Raw genomic sequence first — 23890 nt, 5'->3', positions numbered from 1 at the left:
TCTAGCAGTCGCCAGCAGAGAGAGCTGTGAGGTAGTGTGTGCTTCTTCCTTTCCAAGATACCCCATGGCCTCAGGCCTGCATCCAGTGAGCTGGAACGTAGAGCAGCCTAGTTGAAAGTCCTGTTGTGTTGATTACCTGAGACCATATGAGTTAACTCTCTTCTTCATGCCTTTTTTTCTTATTTGAAAGTAAATAATGTGATCATGTGTGGTGTGGATGGTGAGAGTAAAATCTTTAACATGAAGAATAGGGCCATGAAGAGTGTGGGTAACATTCTAGGTACAGAGCAAATAGAGGGAATTACCAAAGAAAACAATGGGAATTCTAACAACAATTGCAAAAAAAGAAGAGAAAAAAAAAAGAGAAAAAAACCCTTATGGGTGCTGGGATTAAAGGCATGTATCAACTCTGACCAGCATTGTAGGTATTTCCAATAAAATATTTAAAAATACAAACAACCCTATTATTATTTTAGCAATTGCAGCAGAGAAGACTGAGAGATCGTGTGCTGCTGCCGCCATGCCATGATCCTGTAACAACAACTGCCTTGGTGATAGGAGCCTGTATGCAGCAGGCCCATTGGTGGGCCTGTCATCTCACAAACAGATGCTTCAGTCGTCTAAAAGATTGGACTCCAGTATACTTCAGGCCAGGAAAGAAGCCAGCCACCATGAGTGAAAGAACAAAGGAAAAATTACATTGGAAAAATGTGTGCCTTATTTGGAAGAAATGACCCTAAACTTTTGAGGCGTCCACCATCTCCACCCCTCCTTTTTGAGTTTTGCATAGCGATGTTGTCCAACTCCAGGTGGGAGTCAGAGGCAGAGCCCTTCCCAGAAAAGACAAACGTGATTTTCACTCTTACATCTGTGAGGTTAGGAGGCGTCATAGCACAGATTGAGCGCACCTAGGATAAGAACACAGAAGCCACAGATGACAATGCCAAATGGACTTTCCCCTGAACTTAGGGACCCACTAAAATTGAGGTTTAACCTGACCACAGGCCATTCGACTCCCTCCCCATCCTGCTGATTCTTATGTTTGCTAGGAGTAAAGTATCAAGGGGCAACCCCCGATATCCTCGTGCCTGGACTTGGAAATGAAGGAAGACAAATATTGGAGAAGTGATGGCTGTCGGGCTACAATGTAGGAACACACAGTCCAGGTTGACCTTTGCTCACTGATGACCAATTTAATTGTCTGGCTATATTTGAGAAAGGGATGATGTCCAACTTAATATGTAAAAGAAGGGACAGAAATTTATGATTTTATATTTGCCCTGTAGTTAATCCCCCTATATTCCCAAGAAAAGGAAGTTTTTATTGCAAAAAGTAGGATTATAAACCATTGACTTTGTGAAGTACATAGACGTTTATGTGGAAATAGTCCTGGCTATCAAGGAATGCCCAGTAAGCAAATATTATTCAGGTTTTATAAAATTAAAAGTATAAGAGAAATATATTGGCCTCTAGGAAACAGGGACACTTTGGGAATTGGACTGTATGTATGTGCATTGTCTCAGGTGTAGATTTATTATTAAGAGAAATCTCCCTCATTTATGGTCCCTAGGGATTTGGGTGCTAACAAAAATCTCTTATCCAATTCAGGGTTGTAACCAACTCTCCCCATCAAAAGCATTGATGACATCCGATGAAGCAGAGAGAAATATCTAACTCTAGAGGAGAAGTTGCCAAAGGATATTCCCTGGGTCACAGGAGAGGCTGCAGAAAAGGGCCCCATAGACATTGGTTGCTTTTGGGAGAGCTGGGTAGCAGGGAGCCATAGAACTTCCGAGTGACGTCATCAGTAATCTCTTCCTTGGACAATCTCTTGTATCTAAGAGAGCACTAGAATCTTCTGTGATGTCACCAGTGTTGTGGTGACACCAACTGCCTTTGGGGTTCCATCAGTGCCTTTTGGGTTCACAAATAGGCATGTTTCACCAGCTGCTCAAGCTCGTTCAGAAGGAGGGGGGAGACCAAGGAGAGACCAGACCGAGGCAGAAGAAAGCTGGCCTTCTGTATTGTAAGTACGGAAGAATGAAATCATTCTGGGGAAGGCACAGTGAGTACTGGGTAGAGTCGGGGAACTTCCTCCAGGAGGTAGGTTTGAGCTGAGCCTTTCAGGAGGCGGCCTTACAAGCAGGAGCCTTGGAATTTGTCAATGGCAGACCAAGAGTCAAGAGTCCTGATGATTAATTTGACAGAGAGCCAGGAATTGGCAGGCCTGCAGTTTCTTTTCTATGAGCTTTTTAATTTCTACTGCCAAGGAATGCCAGGAGGAAGCCCTATGAGGATAAAATGTGCCCATTCATGGTTGGGAGTTGAAGCACTTCATCCTCTAGATTACTGTAGGTTACTAAGTCTGTGATGACAAGAACAAGGAAGGATGCATCCCCTAGTCATGAATTGAGGTCTCAGACACTTTAAGCTTGAACACACGATTAGGGTTTGATGGTGCTGTGAACTCCAGGATTTACCTGCTCCACGTCTGATATCTGCTGACAATGTCCCAAATCTTTATGTCTGAGGTAGATTCTATCTTTCACGATGAGGGATCATGTAATAGTGAGTGAGGCTTATGTATGGCAATGGAGGTTGGGAAGAGGGAAATAGCTTAAGAGTCCACATTAAGGATAGCGTTTCTTCTCTTTCAGGGATTCAACAAATCTCCAGCCTTTCCGCTTCCTCAACCTCCCTTTTGAGACTCAGAATGGTCTTTTCTACCCACGGGCTATCCAATATGTACATTCACTTGTGTTTATCTATCTACAGGGTTTATTAGGAAGGCATCATCAGAAAATTTCATCAGTAACCATGAAAAGCGTATAAAGAAATTGGAGGAACTAAAACTTGAAATCCAGAAGTGTAAATCTGAGCGGGATGAACTTTCTCAAATCCTGGACCTTTATGTCAATGATGGTTTGAACTACAGGTAGTCATTATGCCCTGTAACCTACTGACTGTCTTGTGCTCTTTCTGCTAAGCCAAGAGACATCAAGAAAGTGTTTCACCTCTCATCCTGGACTTTAAGGAGCCTTGGCAGGTGCTGGCCTGTGAGAGAAGCTAGGTGCTGTGTGTTTAGGGTCAACCTCTCTTGTACTTGACCCTGAGCTCCTTGGAGTTGGATTGGTCTTTTTCAACAGCTGGATGGACCTGGTCACACTTGCTGCATCTAAGTGTGGGAATGAAATGCCTGAATGTCCTCACTCTTACTCTGATTTAGGTCGTTATACACTGATTCTATGGCACCTCCACGATAAAGTTGGCATTCTAATTATGTTTGTATATGGGTTGGCATGTACGTATTGATGCGAAAGTATTTGTGTGTGTTTTGCTCAGGATCAGGGAGTCTGGGACCTTTGATTGGGTCTGAGGATTTGTTTGATGAACAGTTTGCAGGTCATGATAGTGATGAGTCCATGGAGGCCATCATTGATCAACAGAGCACTTTGCTCCTTCTGTTTACCTTGCTGTCATATAGGGCTCTCCTGAGGGGAGGAGGTGTTATGAATCCTCTTCCCTGTAAAAAGTAGTTATGGCCTCTGGGAGTCATGTAACAAGGATTGAGAATCTCTGCTTTCAAAACAAGAGAAATGTCATCACATCTTTCTGTTGGACCCAAGGCTATGGCACAGACTGGAGGAAACATCTTATACTTCGTACACAACTGTTCAATTCCTTCATGCTGACCTGGCCAGATCTTGAAGGTCTGCTCCCTCCATTTGGTCCCCTAGCTCTGTCGTCCAATGCCCAGGATAATGAATTTAACCAGAACCAATAGGAAGGAGCAAGTTTGTGTTATATACTGGGCTTAGGTAGTCCAGAAAACAGTCTGATTTCACTTATTTATTTATTTATTTATTTATTTTCCTGCTTTGAACTTTATTTTCTTTTTTTAATTATCCAAGGATGGTTTACTGTGACCTAGAAAAGGTCTGTGGGAATAAATTCTTGGCACTTGTTATTCCCAAACATGCAGCTCTCAGACTTTCCCCCTCCTATACAGAGGGTCTTTATAGGACCATATCTCACCAGCCTTTTAAGGATTACTTATTTCAAAACAAATGTGTGCTGATTTGCAGAGAAATATTTTCTATGGGAGAGTGATGGTTTGAGTCTCCCTGTTGTGTTTTTGCTGTGGTCTTTGAGTTTTCCACTTTCTTCCCTAGCCCCCATTCCTTGAATTTGAATTTTTATTGGCTATTTTTTATTTACACTTCATCTAATTCTGAAATAATGAGTTCAGACAGTTATTTGTTCCTTGGGCCATGTTCTAACACAGGCTAAACATTGAATTGCCAATGCTTAAATCCCAACATGAGATGAGAACGATGGATATGCATAAGATGACCAACTGGATAAGTGATGCCATGGAGAAGTACAAGGAGCTCACACAAGAGAACAATTCCTACCGGTGAGTCACTGACAGAAAGGAGACCCCAGCACTAGGTGGGGAATACTTCTGTCCAGCTATGACTTTGAAAAAAGATCTGGGATCCATGAGAAACACATGGGAAGATTGTATAGCTGCTGGGTCTTCTATCAGCCCTCAGAGGGGATTGGCCCTCCACCTGCCAATGGCTTTAGAATACCATGAACACATAAGCACCCATATGCACCATTTCCTCTGCTTTGATGTATATATACACTCTAGTGTCAGGATTTTCTGATGTACTTTGATTCCCGTGGAGTGCGGACTAGGGATTTGACCTGCCTCTAATTCGTGCTAACATGTAAACTGTGGCTCTAGTCTGGAGATGCCTGGGGATGGGGCCCTTGAAGGGATGATTGTACTTGCAGGAGTGGCAGGCAAACAGAAACTGCCTGGGATTTACCATTATTTGTTTTTGATTCAGCATCAGAAACTTCCACCTCCTGAATGAATGCAATGAATTGAAGAAGAATGTAAGGATTTTGATGAATGAGAACAGAAAACTGCTGGTGGAGCAGACTGAACTGCAAGCATCCTGTGAGGAGGGAAAGAGGTTCTGTGAGGAGGCCAGCAAGACCATCTACACTGCAGATATTGAATCCTTGTGTCCTGTTACTTTTGAGTAAATCGAATGTATCCTTGTGAATCAAACAGTGATCTCGAACTCGTCACTCTTAAGAACCTTCTTTATTGAAGTGTGATGTAACCATCTGAAATCCCACAGCTCTCAGGCAGAGATGGATCTCTGCATTCTCACAGGGATTGGGCATCATAATTACTTCCCAGTCAGACTGAGATACAAAGACAATTGGACTTTCAGTGTAGATTCCAACTCTGAATACCAACTTCATGATGAAAAAAAATCAATGCTGTATCCTTATCAAATATTTAGTGACCCCTAAAATATACTCTTTTGTGGATGAGAGTGTTGAACATATTAATGGAATATTCATCAGGTGTTCTATAGTACCTCACAGGAAATAAAACAATATTATAGGGAGTATAGAAGCAGTCATGAAACAGAATTGCTTGCTTTTGGTTTCCTTCAAACATGATATCAATTGTAACTGCACAGAGGAGATAATAAATTGCAAGAGCTTTCAGGGGATAGGGTTTTTATGGTTGGTTGTTTTCTTGTTCTTCTTGTTTAGGATGATGACTTTTGTTCTTGACAATGTACTGTGTTACATTTGGGATTTCAACTCAAGCCGACCACATAGTTTACAATTCAGTTACTAGATTTCTTTAAAAGCTGGACAAAATATCCAGGCAAAGGTGCCCTATGAGTTTTCTCCTTTGGTTTTCCCTCCTTTGGGTGCTTTTGTTTTTGTTTGTTGTTGTCGTTGATTTATTTTATATTTATGAGTGTTTTGCCTTCTGTAGGTCTGTGCATGCTGTTCCCCAAAGGCCAGAAGAGGTCACTGTGTTTCACCTGGAACTTAAGTGACAGAGGATTGTTAGGTGCCCTGCATGTCTTTTGAGAAACAAATTCTCAAATGATGAGCCATCTCTCCAGCCCCTACCGTGGACGTTTGTCCTTCATCGTGTTCCTTACTAGTTGCAATGGATCATACCTGAACAAAGTGTTTCTTCAGATATGTAGGGACACATTTATGGGGTCTGCATGCTAATTATCTAGACTTCCAGGCATCTATGTGAAGTTTTTAGTTAGGGTTTCACTGCTCTGAACAGATACCATGACTAAGACAAATGTTATAAAGGGCAGCATTTAATTGGAGCTACTTAAAGGTTCAGATCTTCAGTTCTTTATCATCAAGGTGGGAGCCTGGCAGCATCTAAGCAGATATGGTGCTGGAGGAGCTGAGAGTTCTACATCTTCATCTGGTGTTTGCTAGCAGAATACTCAGTTTCAGGCAGCTAGGATGAGGGTCTTAAAGCCCAGACCCACAGCGAAACACCTGACCCAACAAGGAAATACCTACTCCAAAGAGCCGTACCGTATAATAGTACCACTCCCTGGGCCAAGCATATACAAACCTGCACATTCCACTCTGAGGCTTCCAGAGGCTTCTTCAAACATATGAGACGATGGGGGCCACATAGTGGTGTTTCTGAGACTTCCTTTTTCAATCCAATTTATCTGATTCTCTTAATCTAGGTCTCACGCAGATTCTTCAGACAAGTGCAAAAGGTAGCCACATTCTTTACCATAAAATCTCCCCAAAGAGTCTCTAAGCAAATATTGAAATTCTTCACAGAAGGCTTGGGACAGAGTCACACAATTTAAACCACTTTCAGTAACAAAGTCTTCCATATTTGTTCTAGGATAGCCCATTAAGCCCTATTTAAAGCATTCCCACAGCTTTCCAAATCCAAAGTCCCCATGAAAGAGCCCGAGTTGGAACAAATCTGAGGCCAGCGGGAAAATTCCACCACCAACCTCTGAGCACAGAAGGACCCCTCCCTTCCAGGAGGAGTAGAGCTAGTGTAGTTCCTGCAACAGCTGCAAACCAGACTGTTGAAAAAGCCTCCTGTGACTCCCCATCCGACTCCCTCAGAAAGTCCCAGAACAGCCCACTGACTGCCAGTCTATTTGGAGGTTGCCTCTCCCCCCTGATTGTACCCTATATAGTTACCTTTGTCCAAATTCTGCCCCAATTGTTTGAATTCTACCTTAATTGCAAGTATATAACTCCCTTCTAGACTCTGCTCAGGGACTTCTCTCTTTGAAATGGGATGACCCCGATATTTTGGAATGACTAACCTCTTGCCTTTACATAGATTTCCTCCTCTGTGAGTGACATTTCAGGAGGTTCAGGTAGTGGTTCAATTTGCACCTCATATTTTGTGTATTGGCCAGTAAACTCACCTCTTGGAGGAGACCCACAGGAGAGTGGTGAATCGGGGAAGTGACAGCTTGAGCGATGTACCACAGTTGTCTATGTCTCCTCTATCTAGCTTCTCTGTGTTCTGCTTTTGGTTAGATTCATATGTGCAAGCTTAAGGAGGGCTCGGACAGCCTCAGTAACAGGACTTTGATCTGGCCAGTGGCTGGAGCAGAAGGCCTGAGTTATCCTGTCCGTGGCATGGACAGGCTGGTCTGTGTACTTCAGCTGCCAAGGAAGGCACTTTGTGTTAGTTGTTCTTTTGTTTTCTGTGTTCTTGGACTTGGACTGATGAAATTTTTTGACATGGGACAGGTTGTTAGGACTAATGACCACTTAATGTAACTTAGAGTGGCCTGCTTTTGATGTTAAATGGCCACAGGACCCCCCCCCCAAGGTGTCAGCAGTAGAGGATATAGTGTTTCAGAAGTTTTCCCTCCTCCTCCCTGCTAACACTTCTTTGTCAACGGGAACAAAATCTGAGTCCAGCCTAGCAGTTAGCTCCATCCTTGATGACAGTGTTAGCTTTGGGGCTGGAGAGATGGCTCGGTGGTTAAGAACACTGACTGCTCTTCCAGATGTCCTGAGTTCAATTCTCAGCAGTCATTTGTTGAGTTTCTTTTTCCCTCAGGACCAGCTCCAGGTTTTACCTTTCACACCGATTTATCCCCTCTTCCCCTCTCCTTCTGCCTAGGGCAGACACAGTGCAGTCTGGCATCCAGGGTCCATGACAGGAGAGGCCCCAAGTGGTCATATGTATCCATTAACAGAGTTTGCAATTGACTCCTGCTCACATCTTTTGTTCAGTAAATGAATATCCTTCTTGCCAAGAGAAATGCATGCTCCCTGTCCGAGTAAATGTGGTCTCTGAGTTTTTAAGATGAAAAAGATTTATTTTATATAAAGAAAGGGGATGCCTCTGGTAGGCTCATGTTGAGGCATCTCTTCCCCTGAGGGACCAGCCACCGGATGGCATAATGTAGAGTAAACTGTATTCAGGACATGACACCAACTCCCCCGCAAAGTTCTTACAGGTTCTCTTCACCACAGACATAGGCCAAGAAACTGGCCCTTGGGCCCACAGGGAACCCACCCAGATTGGTTATTTAATGGGTGTAAGGGTTAGGGATCTCCTCCAGATTTGCCACCAGGCTCTGCAAGCAGGTTTAAACAATAATTGGCCAGTGTTTAGATATGATATTAAATAAGAGAAAACAGAGAACTCTAGTACAGGGCGTTCTTCAATTAGTTAGTGCCAAATATTAGATAAAAGTTACAGATACAAGCTAATAAAAGTTGCAAAGATTATAGAAGAGTGCAGATTAGACAAGAAGAATGAATTAGAGCCCCTCTAGCCAACAAAGCCCTGGATCCAGGAGAAAAGACTACCATAGAAATGGCCAATGGCTTATTTATCATAGAAACTGGACTCAGTGACAGCAGGATTGCCTGCTTATTATTGTTGCCACAGCACTGTTGGATAAAGATACAGATAAGTTAACTTTGCGACTCATCACACACACACACACACACACACACACACACACACACACACACACACACACACACAAAATTCTGATTGTTGTTAAGTAATGCCTACAGGCTTCATTTTCAGACTTTCTCAATTTACCATGGCTTACATATTTTCCAGCCACCTGTTTCCCCGAACCGTGCATTTCTGCTGCCCGACCCTGACTTGGACTGTCCACTCCATCAAAGTGATTCTCCTCTGCCAGAGACAGAACAGATCTGGTTTATTAACAAAAGCAGCTTTACCCATGAGGGTCAGAGGAGAGCAGGGGCAGTGGTGACACTGGAAATGGAGTTAGTCTGGACTCAGTCTGTTCCTCCAGACACTTCAATTCAAAGGGCCAAGCTAATAACATTAACACAAGCCCTCATCATGGAAAAAGAAACCAATGGCTAGAGATAACACATGGGCTAACAAGGCCGCTAAGGACATAGTCTTAAAGAAAACAGCATCTCTAGATTGGATACTGTTCTATCTGAACCACCTAGATCAACTGATATGGAGAAAAAGAAATTAAATGGGATGGTGATGATTGACTGAATGTAAGCTAATATTATCCATCTCTTTAACAAGAACTCTTCTCAGAAAGATCCACAGGGTCACTCACTTGGGAGTAAAACGAATGACAAACTTTAAAGCTTATCAGCTGAGCAACACTCCCAGTCACCCCAAATATCCAAACTCCTGACTGAGAGGTAAGAGCCTGGAGGCCTCTACTGGGAAAATTGATTTTATAGAGATTAAGGAAGAAAGACATGGCTCAAAATACCTGCTGGTTTTTGTGGACATTTCCTCCTGGATAGACGGATAGAGATACTAGAAGAGATTTTCCCAGATTTGAAGCACCCAAAGTAATAGGACCAGATAATGGGCCTGCCTTCATATTTCAGAAATGTCAGTGACTAACTAAGATCTTGGGGACAAATTGGAAGCTTCATTATGCATATCATCCCCACAGTTAAGGGCAGGTAGAAAGGATAAATAGAACTCTAAATTAGACCTTAACTAAATTAGCCTTAGAGACTGGTGGGACTGGATGATGCTCCTTCCCTTTGCCCTATACTAGATGTATATGGCATTCTAGCCCCCGTTGTATCCAGCCTACAGTTGGCAGCTATTACAGAACTGAAAATGATAATTTAATACTTAAGGTCAGCGCTACTCAATAGGCTCATGACTATGTTTGCCCTAAATTATGTGCCCTCAACACCCTGGCAGTCCCCTACATTGGGGAAATTATCCTTCACAGGACCATGAAGTTAGGGTTTTACTGCTGAGAACATATAGCATGACCAAAGTAAGTTTTATAAAGGACAACATTTAATTGGGGCTGGCTTATAGGTTCAGATGTTTAGTTCAATATCTTTAAGGTGGGGACGTGTCACCCTCTAAGCAGGTGTGGTGCTGTAGGAGTTGTGAGTTCTCCATCAGAAGGCTGCTAGCAGAATACTAACACTCAGGCCTTTCTCTGACCCCAGATATCTTAATCAAGCAACTGGCTTTTGAAAATGCTAGTACAGTAGAAAAACACTGTCTCAAAAACCAACCAACCAACCAAACCAACAAAGACAAATTAAAAACAGCAGCAACGGAGTTGGGGATTTAGCTCAGTGGTAGAGCACTTGCCTAACAAGCATAAGGCCCTGGATATGGTTCTCAGCTCTGAAAAAAAAAAAAAAGACAAAATAAAAACAGGAGCAGCAGCAACAATAACAACAACAAACGAAAGAAAGAAAACACCAATGCATACTCTTATGTGACCTTACCTCCAAGTTATTTCTGAATTGTAAATTAAAATGCCTATAGTCAAAAGCTGTGCAGAATTAAGATAGGTGTTCCCTGGTGGTTCCAATTGGGAGTGGGAGACCATGACAGACGGGGTAGAAAGAAGAACATGAATAGAGGAGAAGCCACCATGAGGTAAGAATCTTTAAATAATGGCCATGTGAGTGGGCTAATTGGAGTGAAAAGCATCCCAGACAAAACCATGGCAAATTATACAACAGAATTATTGGAAAAATATGCATAATAGTATAGAGGATAGCTATCTGCCCAGTTCTTGTGCTAATTAAGGATTATCATAGATATAAAGCTAGTGTGAATCTTTTATCCAGAAACTAACTGAGCAAAGGATGGGCAGAAATCCATGGTTGGGATCTAATACTTTCTACACACAAAACCAGATTCAGCACCTAGAATTACAATCTTCCCAACCCCAGATAACTACAGACCAGCATAGAAACACAACCAGTAACAGCCATGACATTCAAATCTCTATTAGAGCCCATCAACACTATGACAGAAGGCCCTGAATATGTCAACATGATTGAAGAACAAGAATAAAATAGACTGTAAAACAGCATTTGCACATATGGGAGAGGCCTTTAAAGAGAAAGTAAAGAAATGTGTGAAAACAATAACTGTGGAAGGAAATGAATAAAGAAATCCTAAACAGAGAGATGTGGATGAGTAAAATGTAGGAACTCAAATAGTCTCTCAGAGGCAGACCTTAATAACAGACTCCAACAGATGGAATAGAGAACCTCAGGCATTGAAGAGATGATAGAAGGAATGGATACGTAGATAGAGGAAATCTTAAATCCAAAGGGAGGAAAAGAGTGGAGGGGGAAAGGAATAAAGGAAAAGCAAAGGAAGGAAGGAAGGAAGGAAGTCAATCCTGGAAGAAAACATCCAAGAAATAGACAGGATTTTTCTGCAAAATAACAAATATAATAATGATAAAGACAATAAAGTATATAGGAAGGATGAAAATAAACTTGGGTCAAAGGCAAATAAAACAAAAAACAAAAACAAAAACAAACAAACAAACAAAAATTCTCAACAAAATCATAGAAGAAAATGTCCTTAACTTAAACAAGAGACTCATCAAAGTAAAAGGAGCACACAGTATGAAATAGACTGGAGTGGAAAAGAAATTCCCCTGGGCATATATTACCTAAGACAGTAAACATGGAGAACAAATAAGTGTAATAAAAGCTGCAAGGGAAAAAGTACTGGTAACATACAAAGTCAGTCCTCCTATGAGAATCACACATTACTTCTCCCAGAGACTCTAAAAGCCAGAAGAGCCTGGATAGATTCACCGAAGACTAAGAGACCAGACTAATAAAGTTGGATTTTTGTTGACCCAAGGGCCTCCCTTCTTTTATCACATACAATATTATTAGATACTTCCTAAAATTGCCTTCAGAGCTTCTTTGAGGAAGCCTGAGGAGCTTAAGACCTCTGATAAAGTATTTTGTACAAAAGGACCTGCTTCCTTTTTCCTTATTTCTACTACAGCAGGATGGAGGCAAAGTTTTTTGCAAACTACTTTTAATAAGTAGCCCACATCATAGGTAATGGAAGAGAAAAGTTATTAGGATATGGGGGAAGAGGACCTGTTCAGCAATAGTTCTTCAGGAACGAGCTTGTTTTCCTTTGGCAGCAGTTCAGGACAACAGCAAGCAGCAAACCTGACTCCGGAGGGGATTTCACAGGGGAGGAAAGCAGGAGTGTGGTGGAAACATTGTGGCAGCGGCTGTGCAGACTCAGGAGCTCCTGCTCAAGCTGCAACAAAGCACCCTGTGCTCTGAAGCACAGCAGCTTAGCCAGTTAGCTGGAGACCTGGCTCTCCCACTGCCTGCCTTACCTGGAATCTGCACAGAATACAAGAGGACAAACAACTGTGCCCAAGCTGAGCAGGCAGCGCAAAAGCACCTGTGAAGGACCCGCAGACACCACCTTAGTCAGCTTCATCAGAGCAGAGAGTCTAAAGTCTTTTCTTCCTTCAAGCATGGCACCCCAGCCCATTTTCTTTCATTCCCTGCCTTTATTTTGATGGCTTCTACTTCCCTTCATAAGTTTGTCGTTTAGTTTCTTTTCTCTCTTTTTTCTTTCTTTGTTACTTTCTTTCTATCAACTAATATAAAGGACCAGCAATTTGATATTTCTAACCTAATATTTGTTGTGGTTTATGCCGTGCATATTTGCACATTAAAACTCTTTTTTCTTGCATTTGCCACACTTTAATCGGACTCATTAGCTTAGCTCAATTTCAGTTCTTGGGTTTTCTGAGGTGAGTGAATGTTGGGGTGACCTCATTCCCAACTCCTGATCCCTGTGCCTCTAAAGTCAAATGCTTATGAATTTTCAAAGTTTTCTTTGCCAGTGGATATGTGTGTGTCTGTGCATATATATGCCACAATATTCAGTCCATGTTTGTACCATGGGTCCCAGGTATTGAACTCAGATAATCATACTAGTGTAGCAAGTTCTTTTACCTGCTAAGGACCTTGCTGCTATTGCACAAGTGTGTGTGTGTGTGTCTGTGTGTTTGTGTGTGTGTCTAATTTTCATATATGTATACACCATATATTGCGCCAATCTCTGCCTCTCAATACCATTGTCCTTCCTTTCCTCACCTCTTCTATCATTTCTTTTTATCCCTCTGGACAGTTTCTCGTTGTTGACATCAATATAAAATGTAGGAACACACACACGCCATTTGAAACCAAGTTAAAATGAAAAAATAAAAATATGCAGTCTTTTTGATCAGTACTCCTTAGCAATAGCTTTTCTTTGATTTTTTTATACAATTGATATATAATAATTAATGGGCAATCAGCTTGCAAATTTTCCTTAATGATTATATCCTTGGAATTTTCATAAATGTTAGTATACTATCTGTGGATAAAAATGTCAACTTTTAATTCCTACTAGTGACGGGCCTTAAATTATCACCTTCCTCCATTCTGACCACAGCAGTCTGCTGTCTATAAGGGTGATCACCACTTAATAAATAAAAGGGAAACAGAAGAGTGGTCTTGTTCTGACCCCTTCTACCCAAATGGTGTTACATGTTTGTCCTGAAGAAATGAGGATATGTTTTGCTAGGTATGGGGTGCCAGCTTGTGGAAGTGAGAATTTAGTGCACCTGAGTGATGTCTTCTCCCACAGTTGCCTTGGCTGGAGGAGACCTGAATCATCCCAGTCACAAGCACTCCTCTCTCGAAAGAAACCCAACCTCAGCTTTAAAGGAAATGGACACTTAATATCCAGTGAGATTCGTGCACATCCCTCACTCTGGCATAAGTCCAAAAGACTTTCAGAAAAATGAAAGGGCACTTAGCGCCATTAGAAAATTCATGCCAGAGTCTTCTGTCTAGTCCAATGGAACAATGCCTCGAAGTACCCAGCTACAAGTTGTTAATCTATACGCCATGCCGTGAATCATCTAAGGTGATAGTATATTTCATAACGCCCTAGTAGGTACTTAATTGCTTTTTTGTGGATTTTTTGTGATTTTTCATGGTGGTGGTCCACTGTTACTTCAAGAGTTCAAGCAGGAGGGCAGAGGCAGGGAGTAGAACATCCTTGTTTACATAGATAGTTCCATGCTAAATACAAATAAAAAGATCTTGGATTACAAATACAAAACCCCAAATGAACATGTCATTGCAGATGTGTGTCCCTTCTGAGCGCACAGGTTAAAATCAAACTTTATCATGCCAAGAGAACATTCATGAGAAAATTGCTGGAGACACCAGGCAGATTAGAATAGAAGTAATGGTGCCGGAGAGGTGGTTCCACAGTTAATACTGGCTACTCTTCCAGAGGTCGGAGTTCAATTCCCAGCAACCACATAGTGGCTCACAACCATCTACAGTGAGATCTGGCGCCCTCTTCTGGTCTGCAAGCATGCATGCAGGCAGAATGCTCTATACGTCATGAATCTTAAACAAACTAAAATAAAAATAAATAGGTTTGGAAAGCTATGTGTATTATATATAAAAAGTGCAATTACATCTACTGCTATCCTGCATAGATTTACAGGGGCCTGCAGCATCCTTCTATGTCTGATAGTTCACCCACCACTTCAATATCTGAGACCAGTGTCACTTATGAAATACTTCATTTAAGTTATAAATGTATCATTGTCATTCAAGCCTGGAAATATTAACTCTTTGAAGGAATGTACAAAGAATTTTAGTCAGTATGTTGCTACAGGATCTGTTAGGGGTTGGAGAGATGGTTCACGGATTAAGACTACCAATTGCTCTCCCAGAGATCCTGAGTTCAAATCCCAACAACCACATGGCTACTTACAGAACTCTGCAATGGGATTTGATACACTCTTCTGGTGTGTCTGAAGATAGCTACAATGTACTCACAAGTAGAAAATATATACTAAAAAAAAGGAAAAATAGGACTTCTCAGTTTAATCTGGCAGACCTAAATGTCATGGACTTGCTAGACGGAGCAGGGTGGGCTTGATCCTGTAGGAATGTACCCAAGCACTGAAATTAGCACTTTGAGTCCCTATGCCCAGTTGTGAAGAGTCCTTTCATGGTTGTGGTGAGCAACTTTGCTTATCCTTTCCCATCAGCCAATTCTTTCTATGTAAATGAGACCATTTCTGTAGTGTCTGGTTTCAGGTGAATTCTGATTGGCTGTGTGATTCTGACATTTTTGTGGCTCCAGTTGACTAAAGAGGAAGCCATCCATGGTTTTCTAGGTCTCTGAGGGTTTTAGCTCTTTTAAAAATATTAATCAATCATGTTTATTTAAAGTATTAACATCAGAAAATTTTAATGGGAATTATTTTTAAAAATCAGTAAACAACCGAATCGATTTTCCTATTCTAGCCATATAAGCCAGCTGGACTTTGTAAGAAAAATGATCTAAAGCATCAGTGTCAAGAACTACAGAAAACTGCCACCCACAGGTAAACTGCCACAGTAAAGTGACTACAGCACGGCTCTGTCACTCATACCAGAGAACCCAAAATAAATACCTTATGAAAAGAATTAAAATCTATCCAAACCACTTAAAATACTTAAATGCAGAAACCTTAAGTTTCCTTCAGTTGGGCCAGAAACCACCACAGACGCTATGGTCAGGGTTCCAGGGAGAAGGAGTGGAAAGTTTAAGCTTAGGCCAACCAACATAGCCCTCGACTTTTCAAAGAAATCGTTTACTCAGGTATACTGTAAATAAGGACTGTGGCAACACAGGAAACAAAGGCAGTTGGCAAGTGAAACTTCTAGAAGCTCATGAAACTGCAGATGGAAAAGGAGAGACAGGTAGTGCCAGGTTCTCTGCAGTCGTTCGGTCGTGCAGGGTGTCAAACAATCGCTGCTTCCCACACCAGGATGTTAGCCCACAGGAGGGGCTGGCGGGACCTGTCCACTGTGAGGACTGGAGGGCTTTCCAGGAAGGCTGAAGCCTCTCAGGTTAGGAGGCCTCAGTAGAAAGAGGAGCACAGCGATCACCATCCAGGCCATCAAGATCACAGTGATGCTGATGCCACTGTCACCGGAGGGCCCTGGCAATTCCCGAAGGCATTCTGTGTTGGTACAATAGGACTGGGACTGCCGGAGCAGATTGATGAGTCTTCTCATAGCGCGTTCATGAGAGTAAATACATTCACAGGGATCAAATCCTCCTTCAGTCATGGTTGGTTACCAGCTTGATTTTACTCAACTCTTTAAGGCCGCCCAAACAAGTGGTGGGTGGGGAGGGAGGTGGCCTGGAGTGTTCTGGACGCCCCTGTCGCTGCCCTGCTGCTGGCCGCCACCCTCCTCCCCTCCGGATTAGATAGTCAATGTCACTCTTAGCCGCTAGACCCGGATCTGCGTTTTGCCTTTTGTATGGGTGGATCACGAGGTTGTCAAGTGTGGGCAGAATCTGGGAGACAGCTTTGCCTATCGAGGTTGGTGTTAGTCTTTGTATGGTTACCAGGGACCAATTCCAGATCCTCTGGAAGAACAGTAAGTGATTTCAACTGCTGTGATATCTTCCCTGCCCCTTCCTCTATACTTTGATCTTTCTTTCTTTTTTTTTTTCTTTTCCGGAGCTGGGGACCCGAATCCAGGGCCTTGCGGTTTCTAGGCAAGCGTCTACAACTGAGCTAAATCCCCAACCCCATACTTTGATCTTTCTGTAGTCTCTCTGACTCCATCTGCCATAATGAAGACTTCATCTCATAAAACACTGTGGACAATAGCTACTGTGAAAAATACCATAAGTTGACAGAGCCTCCATTTTCACATAAATATATAAACACATAAATACCTAAAGAAACACAGAGACACACATAAACACACGCACAGAACACACAAAGACACACAGAGACACACACAGCCCAAGTCATCATATTCTTTAGTAATTCTGTCCAGAGCCAAGTGGTTATAGGGATAGAAGAAAGTACAATTCCCAGCAATTTCAACTGAATATCATGTAATGCATATTTATGAAATGCATACTTCACAGTATTTTAGGATTCGAGTACATTATACTATCTATCCTTTATTTTCAAAAGTATCGAAAGTTATGAAGAGAATTCCAGCCTAGTATCAGACTTGTGTCCATCAGAATCAGAACAGTTTGCTGTTTGAAACTTTCTTTTATTACAACTGTTTCCTAATGTCACATAGGAAAACCGGCTTCAGCCAGAAATGCCTCTAGCTACCACATGCATCTGAATCTCACTCTGGGAAAACCATGAGAATCCATGAGAGAATGTGTGTGGCTCTTTGATGTCCAGCTTTCCTGTAGGTCTCTTCTGGCTTGCACGGATACCACTCCTTGATTCCTCCCTCTAAATGGCCGTGCAACCTTCTTGCCTTGCTCTGCTGCTGGTCACTGACAACTTGAGGAAGGTAAAAATTGCCTAGTGTGTTAGTGAAGCAGGCCTTTGAATGTCGCTCTGAGGGGTTTTGGGGAGAGAATCGACGTAAAGCTCACTCTGAATGGTGGTAACACCATAACTCTCAGGCCAGGTGCCTGCACTGAATGGCACAGAGAGGAAGCTAAGAGCTAGAATTTCCCTATTTCTGCTCCCTGCTCCACCCACATGGAAAGAGTCTCATTCACATCCTGCCAGCCAGTCCACTTCTACCAACTGCACCTCTCACGGCTACACTCACCCCTTCTAGGATGGAGTCTGTGCTTTCCGACTCTGAGCCAATGGAACCCTCCTTTCTTAAAATGCTTCTGTGACAGAATGGGAAACACGACCAGTGCAGTCACTGCTTCCTTCTGCCTTTTGCACACTCCTCCCGCCTGGTTCCCTCACAGCCTTCGCAGTCCAATGTGTCTATAAGAAAACAGGCTAAAGATGTCACCTTAATTCTCCTTTGACTTGTCTCTGGGAAGAGCCTTTTGCTACATCAGCCCAGATAGAAGAGTGAACGAGGAAAAAAGAGAAGAGAAGACAGTAGATGGCCTAGGCAAGGGATAACTGAAGTTCTCCTTGTAACACAAGCTACTTCCCAAGATATTACCACTAATCCAGTTTCTGTGTCAATATGACCCCCAAACCTAACCACCTATCATTAGAGCACATTTGCTGACAAAATTTTGTTGCAGTTAAATTTCTATTATATGTCTTTCAAAACACATCTAAAAGTGGAGTGGGCTTTTCCAGCTAGATTCATGACCTCCTCTCTCCCACACAGCACCCATACTCAAATCACCTGTGACATCTTGTTTCCTAAACACAGGTATGGCTGTCACTTTTACTTTTCTCCATGGGATAGTTTAGGTAGAATGACCTGACCACACCTGTCCATCAATGATTGGCCTTCTAGCTTTAATGACTTCGAAAAATTTATGTTTGTTGATAATGGAAATCCTCCCACAGTATAAAGTCATTTGCTCCTGCTCTCAAACAGAGGAAAAGAAAGAGAGAGAAGGTCTGCCTGCTAGGCATAGTCAAGGTAGGTCAAGGCCTGTTGGCAGATTTTTCAGCCTGCTGAGGTATGGAACCTTAAGAGAAGGTGTACTTGAGGCTTAAATTTCTATTGACATTGGTGGATAAAAACGGAGTAGTTTGGGGGATGGGAACGAATGCATTGTTTATTTTAACAATTTGTTTCTGTCAGCTTGTGGTTATGCTTCCCACAGTGCTATAGTAAAATAGGGCTTTGAGAAATGTGCTTGTTGTTTCCTTGTACCCACCAGCAGCCCTTTCATAGCTGTCTCTTTCCTCTTCTTTTGGCCTTTCCTCATCTGCCCCTCAGAGAACCTTTCCACTTCCTACCAGTCAGTCCACCAAAGTAGGGCCATGCCGTTTCAGGAAACTGGAATTTCTGAAAAGCCCATTGAATATGGAAAGCAATATCCCCCAGGATATGTCCTGCAGCTCAGAGTAAGATGTTGCAAAAAGAGGATAACTGACTGATCTCCCCCTTTGTGCTTTCAAAAAGAACAAATACTTCAAAACCATAGTTTCTTCTGCCTCTCCATTACAGAATCTGATTTCAGCCCTGCACACTGTGCTCTCCTGGATCCATGGATGCTAAGCTGCAGGTTCTGGAGATGCCAACCACTCAGATGAATTCAATGTCTGCTCAACTCAGTCCATTCATTCACAGTTCCTGGAGTCATTGCGTCCACCGACCCAGACGCCCATCGCCGATCGAGAGTATTCCACGCAGCGGATCGAGTTCCAGCAAGCAGAAGGATCTTCAGTCACAGAGCACATTGCGGAACTTTCCTGACATGCTGGACAGAACTAAGAGGTTAGTGAGAAACAAGTTTGTGAAAAGGATCCTATGTCGCCATCTTCTGGGCAAATACAGAATTACATCCTATTACCTTACTTTGGAGTCTGAGGCTTCCTTCTAGCCTCCCATGTGCCTCTGTTCAAGACATAGATGCAGATATTCACAGCCAACCATTGGACTAAGCCTGGGGACCACAATGAAAGAGTTAGGGAAAAGCCTGAAGGAGATGAAGGGGATTGGAACCCAATATGAAGAACAACAATATCAATTAACTGGAGCCTTCAGAGTTCCTCGGGACTAAACTACCAACTAAAGAGGATATGTGGTCCCGGCCATGGCTCCTGATACATATAGTGTAGAGCATGTGTAGCAACAACTGGCTCATCTGACATCTCTGGGATGGGAGGCAACTGGCCCTGTAGAAACTTGATGTCCCAGAGAAGGGGGATGCTAGAGGGGTGAAGTGGAAGTGGGTAGGTAGGTGGAGGAGTGCCCTCTTAGAAACAAAGAGGATTGGGAGGGTATGGGGGTTCAAAGTGGAGAGACCAATGATGGGGATGACATTTGAAATGGAAACAAATAAAATGACTAGTGTATAATAGATGGTGACAGATGTCTCCATAAGGACTAGATATTCATTATCTGTAACAGGTTCATTGAAAGTCAAAATCCATAACTTTTGTGACTTACTTATTATTGAAATTTCACATAGATGAACACAATCAACATTTTAACTTCTCTCCTTGCACCCATAATAAATCATTAGTTACCTTTATAAAACAATTTAAAAAGCAATTAGGGTTTCTACTCTCTTAGGCTTCGATACAGCGCCTCATTTTACTGTCCCTCTCTATGTTCCCTCCATTGCTGCCCTCTCCCTGTCTCTTCACATTTCACATTCCTATCCCTGACAGTGTCCCTCAGCAATCCATGAGTGAACTTGTACTTCCCTAAATGAGGACAGTCTGGCCCACGTCCCTAGACCCTCACACTAAACTGATCATACAGTCACACAGATTGAAGAATCAACAGCTAACACCCACACCCACATTTCAGTGAATATGTATCCCATTTGTCTCTTTCAGTCTGGATTGCCTCATCCAGAATGACTTTTACTAGATCCATTCATTGTCCTGCATAGTGCATGCTTCCTTTTTGCCTTTTGTAATTGTTAAGCAGCAATGCAGTCTGTAAATGCACCACGTTTTCTTTATGCATTCATCCGTTAAGGGACAACTTAAATATTTCCAAATTCTAAGCATTATAAATGAGCTTCACTGAACATGGTTGAGCAAGGGTCTGTATTCTAGGATGAATCAACATCTGGACATGAGACCTGGAGTTGTATCTTAAGGTACAACAATTTTCACCTTCCTGAAGAACCATCATACTGATCTCCGAAGTTGCTGTAGAAGTTTGCCTTTCCACCAGGAGAGTATGAATGTTCCCCTTGCTCCATAACCCAGTCAGCTTGAGTTGTCACATGTGTTATTAACCTTAGTCATACTGACAAGTGTGAAAAGTGATCTCAGAGTAATTTTGATTTGCATTTGCGTGATGTAGAAGGATGATGAATATTTCTTATGAATTTCTGTCATTTGAGTTTCTTTTATTATGAATGTTATGCTTAGATATGTAGCACTTTTTAATTATTTTTCTTCATATACAGTGTTTTAGTTTTTCCAATATATATTTATATTAGCCTGTTGGGCCCTACCTTGGAGTGTTTCCCTTCCCCCTCGCTGTGCCTTTCAGCCTACTATGGCCAGAAGTTGTTTACACCCTTGGCAGCTTCTCTCGGTCCCTGATTTGGGGCCAGGACCTTCCATGGCACCCATTCCTCTTGCTGAGCCTTTCAGCTTCTTATTGTTAAGAAGTTGTTTACACCCCTGTGTTGGGGTCGGGACTTGCCACGATGCAGATTTTTCCTGTTTTCCTATTTTCCTGGTTGGGGTTTTCACCTGCTTTATTGCTTTTCCACGGCTTTTGCCTCTGGTATATAAGGAGATCTCAGTAAAGCGTGGACAGCCTTCTTTTAACACGAATGACCCGAGTGTGTGTTTCTTCTTAACTCTTATAGGCCTATGCCCGGTTCTGAGTGTCCTGATGACACAGGCATCATCAAATGGAGGTCCCACCAAGATTGGAAAAGAGAGGACAACCTGACGAGATGGTCCCAGGAAGCCGGCCAGTGAAGGAGGGACGTATTGGGGAAAATGGGCCAGGAAAGGTCCCAGTAAGCAGGATACAGAAGCACCGTGGGCATTGAAAGCACGTGCAAAGAAAAATAAAGATTTGGGGTACTGGTGAGTAAACCTTGTAAAAAGGGACAAGGTAATAATGGTCAAATGTTTTTGTGTACGTGTTCTTTTAGAGTTATGCTAAAATCTAGAGAAGCAAAGTTAATTTTCATAGATGCTTTTAGTCTTTGGACCCTGATTAGAGACATTTTACACCCTAGACAAGAGAGAAAATGGTTTGAGAAAAACATTCCTCCCAGACTCTCCACAGATGCTTTGGCAAAAGAAGGAAAGTGAGATTAAGCTTTTTAATAGCTCTCCTAGGCACATCCTGCCTCCTTGCTGGCTCCTATTGGAGATGTGCTTATTTCTGGTTCTATGTCCTTTAGGTAGGGTATCTGAGTCCTTTTGGTGGGACACCATCTAGCTCCTCCCTCTATGTCTATTGTCTGTCCTTGTTGCACCAAGCTGTCCATGGATGTCAATGTATGTCTGGGTTGTGCTTCTTGTTGCTTGAATGTTTTGTGTTTCATGTTTAAAAGAAAAAATGGTGAAAACTTTAAATGCTGGTTGATTCCCCCTTGATTTAGTTTTAAGTCCTTTCAAGAAAGGAACAAATAAATAAAACAGTTTCAATTGACCTTTGGAGCCCAGCATCCTAGATAACTGGTTATCTCTGGTGTTAACTGTCATGTGTGTCTCTGACTGAATCCTGCCTCAATGGAGGAATGTAGCTAGGAACCTAGGTCTGTCCACTGGGGAAGCTCCCCAGGGGGCTGGCTCAATGTCTACACTAGCTGGCCTTAAAGGTGCCAGCAGCTTCAAAGCTTCTATGGTAATGGAGCTGTTAGCTGTTTCTCTTAGAGAAATCTTTGACTGTGATATTTGGAATCAACAGGTAACAAGGTGCTTCTTTTAAAATGACAGCTAAAGAAGTAAAAATGGTGTTTGATCTAAGTACTAAAGATATGTGTAGTCACTTCATTTTTTTCTGTTTGGTTTTAAATGTATAATAAGCTTTACATGTCTTGGCTATAGGTGACTGGCTTTTAAGTTATTGGGTATGGTTGAAAATTTGTAATATTTGTAATAGAATGTTGGCTTAAAAAAGGAGTCATTCGAGAAAACACGTGGCATGTGCCAACCCAGGGAAACAGGTCTAGATTGGGATAATATTTTAATATAACTCTTATCATGGAAACTGGACTTGTAAAAGAATTTAGGGCAATGTCTCTTTGGTGAGGTATTAGAGCCTGCAATATCGATCCTTCATATGCAAGGCTTGGCCGTCATACTTTATAGCATGAGGAATGGACTTGGTGTTTTGGAGAGACTGGATTTTGGAGGATAGTTTGGTGGAGGGTGAGTTTTGCTTTCCAAAGATATGGCTGTGCTCTGATGTTACAAGGGAAACTTAAAGATTGTGGCTAATGGGGCCCGCAGCAGCTCTCTGCTCCCAGACCCGGTGAGAGAGAGACCCAACCGCCTGGTCAGGTGGGCACTCCTGAGGCTGCAGAGCGGAAGAGACCACCAACACTGCTCACCCCTGCCCACATCCCTGGCCCAAGAGGAAACTGTATAAGGCCTCTGGGCTCCCGTGGGGGAGGGCCCAGGAGCGGCAGGACCCCTGCCGGAGACACCGCCGGACCCTGAAGGAAACAGACCGGATAAACAGTTCTCTGCACCCAAATCCCGTGGGAGGGAGAGCTAAACCTTCAGAGAGGCAGACAGGCCTGGGAAACCAGAAGAGACTGCTCCCTGCACACACATCTCGGACGCCAGAGGAAAAAGCCAAAGACCATCTGGAACCCTGGTGCACTGAAGCTCCCGGAAGGGGCGGCACAGGTCTTCCTGGTTGCTGCCGCTGCAGAGAGCCCCTGAACAGCACCCCACGAGCAAACCTGAGCCTCGGGACCACAGGTAAGACCAAATTTTCTGCTGCAAGAAAGCTGCCTGGTGAACTCAAGACACAGGCCCACAGGAACAGCTGAAGACCTGTAGAGAGGAAAAACTACACGCCCGAAAGCAGAACACTCTGTCCCCATAACTGACTGAAAGAGAGGAAAACAGGTATACAGCACTCCTGACACACAGGCTTATAGGACAGTCTAGCCACTGTCAGAAATAGCAGAACAAAGTAACACTAGAGATAATCTGATGGCGAGAGGCAAGCGCAGGAACCCAAGCAACAGAAACCAAGACTACATGCCATCATCGGAGCCCAATTCTCCCACCAAAACAAACATGGAATATCCAAACACACCAGAAAAGCAAGATCTAGTTTCAAAATCATATTTGATCATGATGCTGGAGGACTTCAGGAAAGA

General features: G+C 42.7%; 2 protein-coding genes and 1 pseudogene across 2 annotated transcripts in view; 2 read left to right on the top strand and 1 right to left on the bottom strand.

Annotated features, from left to right (window-relative positions):
* Window positions 1-23890, top strand: part of LOC148000773 (disks large homolog 5-like) — a 90959-nt gene that overhangs the window by 41390 nt on the left and 25679 nt on the right. The gene's annotated exons all lie outside the window — the stretch shown is intronic.
* On the top strand, window positions 1853-5086 carry LOC148000776 (disks large homolog 5-like). The gene is made up of 4 exons (XM_087587066.1): window positions 1853-2026; window positions 2776-2935; window positions 4286-4417; window positions 4860-5086. The coding sequence occupies exons 1-4, from the start codon at window positions 1936-1938 to the stop codon at window positions 5059-5061; spliced, it is 585 nt and encodes a 194-aa protein (XP_087443192.1). The 5' UTR covers window positions 1853-1935; the 3' UTR covers window positions 5062-5086.
* Window positions 15970-16270, bottom strand: LOC148000775 (small integral membrane protein 14 pseudogene; annotated as a pseudogene).

The sequence above is a fragment of the Rattus norvegicus genome, chromosome 15 (genome assembly GCF_021556685.1).
Source record: "Rattus norvegicus strain SHRSP/BbbUtx chromosome 15, alternate assembly SHRSP_T2T, whole genome shotgun sequence".
NCBI classification, from domain to species: Eukaryota; Metazoa; Chordata; class Mammalia; order Rodentia; family Muridae; genus Rattus; species Rattus norvegicus.
This window is presented reverse-complemented; position numbering and strand designations above follow the sequence as displayed.

Coding starts and splice junctions, on each gene's coding strand:
- LOC148000776 (XM_087587066.1), top strand. CDS start 1,936: ATGTTTCACCAGCTGCTCAAGCTCGTTCAGAAGGAGGGGGGAGACCAA. Junction 2,936..4,285: donor AATGATGGTTTGAACTACAG/GTAGTCATTATG, acceptor GTTCTAACACAG/GCTAAACATTGAATTGCCAA. Junction 4,418..4,859: donor CAAGAGAACAATTCCTACCG/GTGAGTCACTGA, acceptor TTTTTGATTCAG/CATCAGAAACTTCCACCTCC.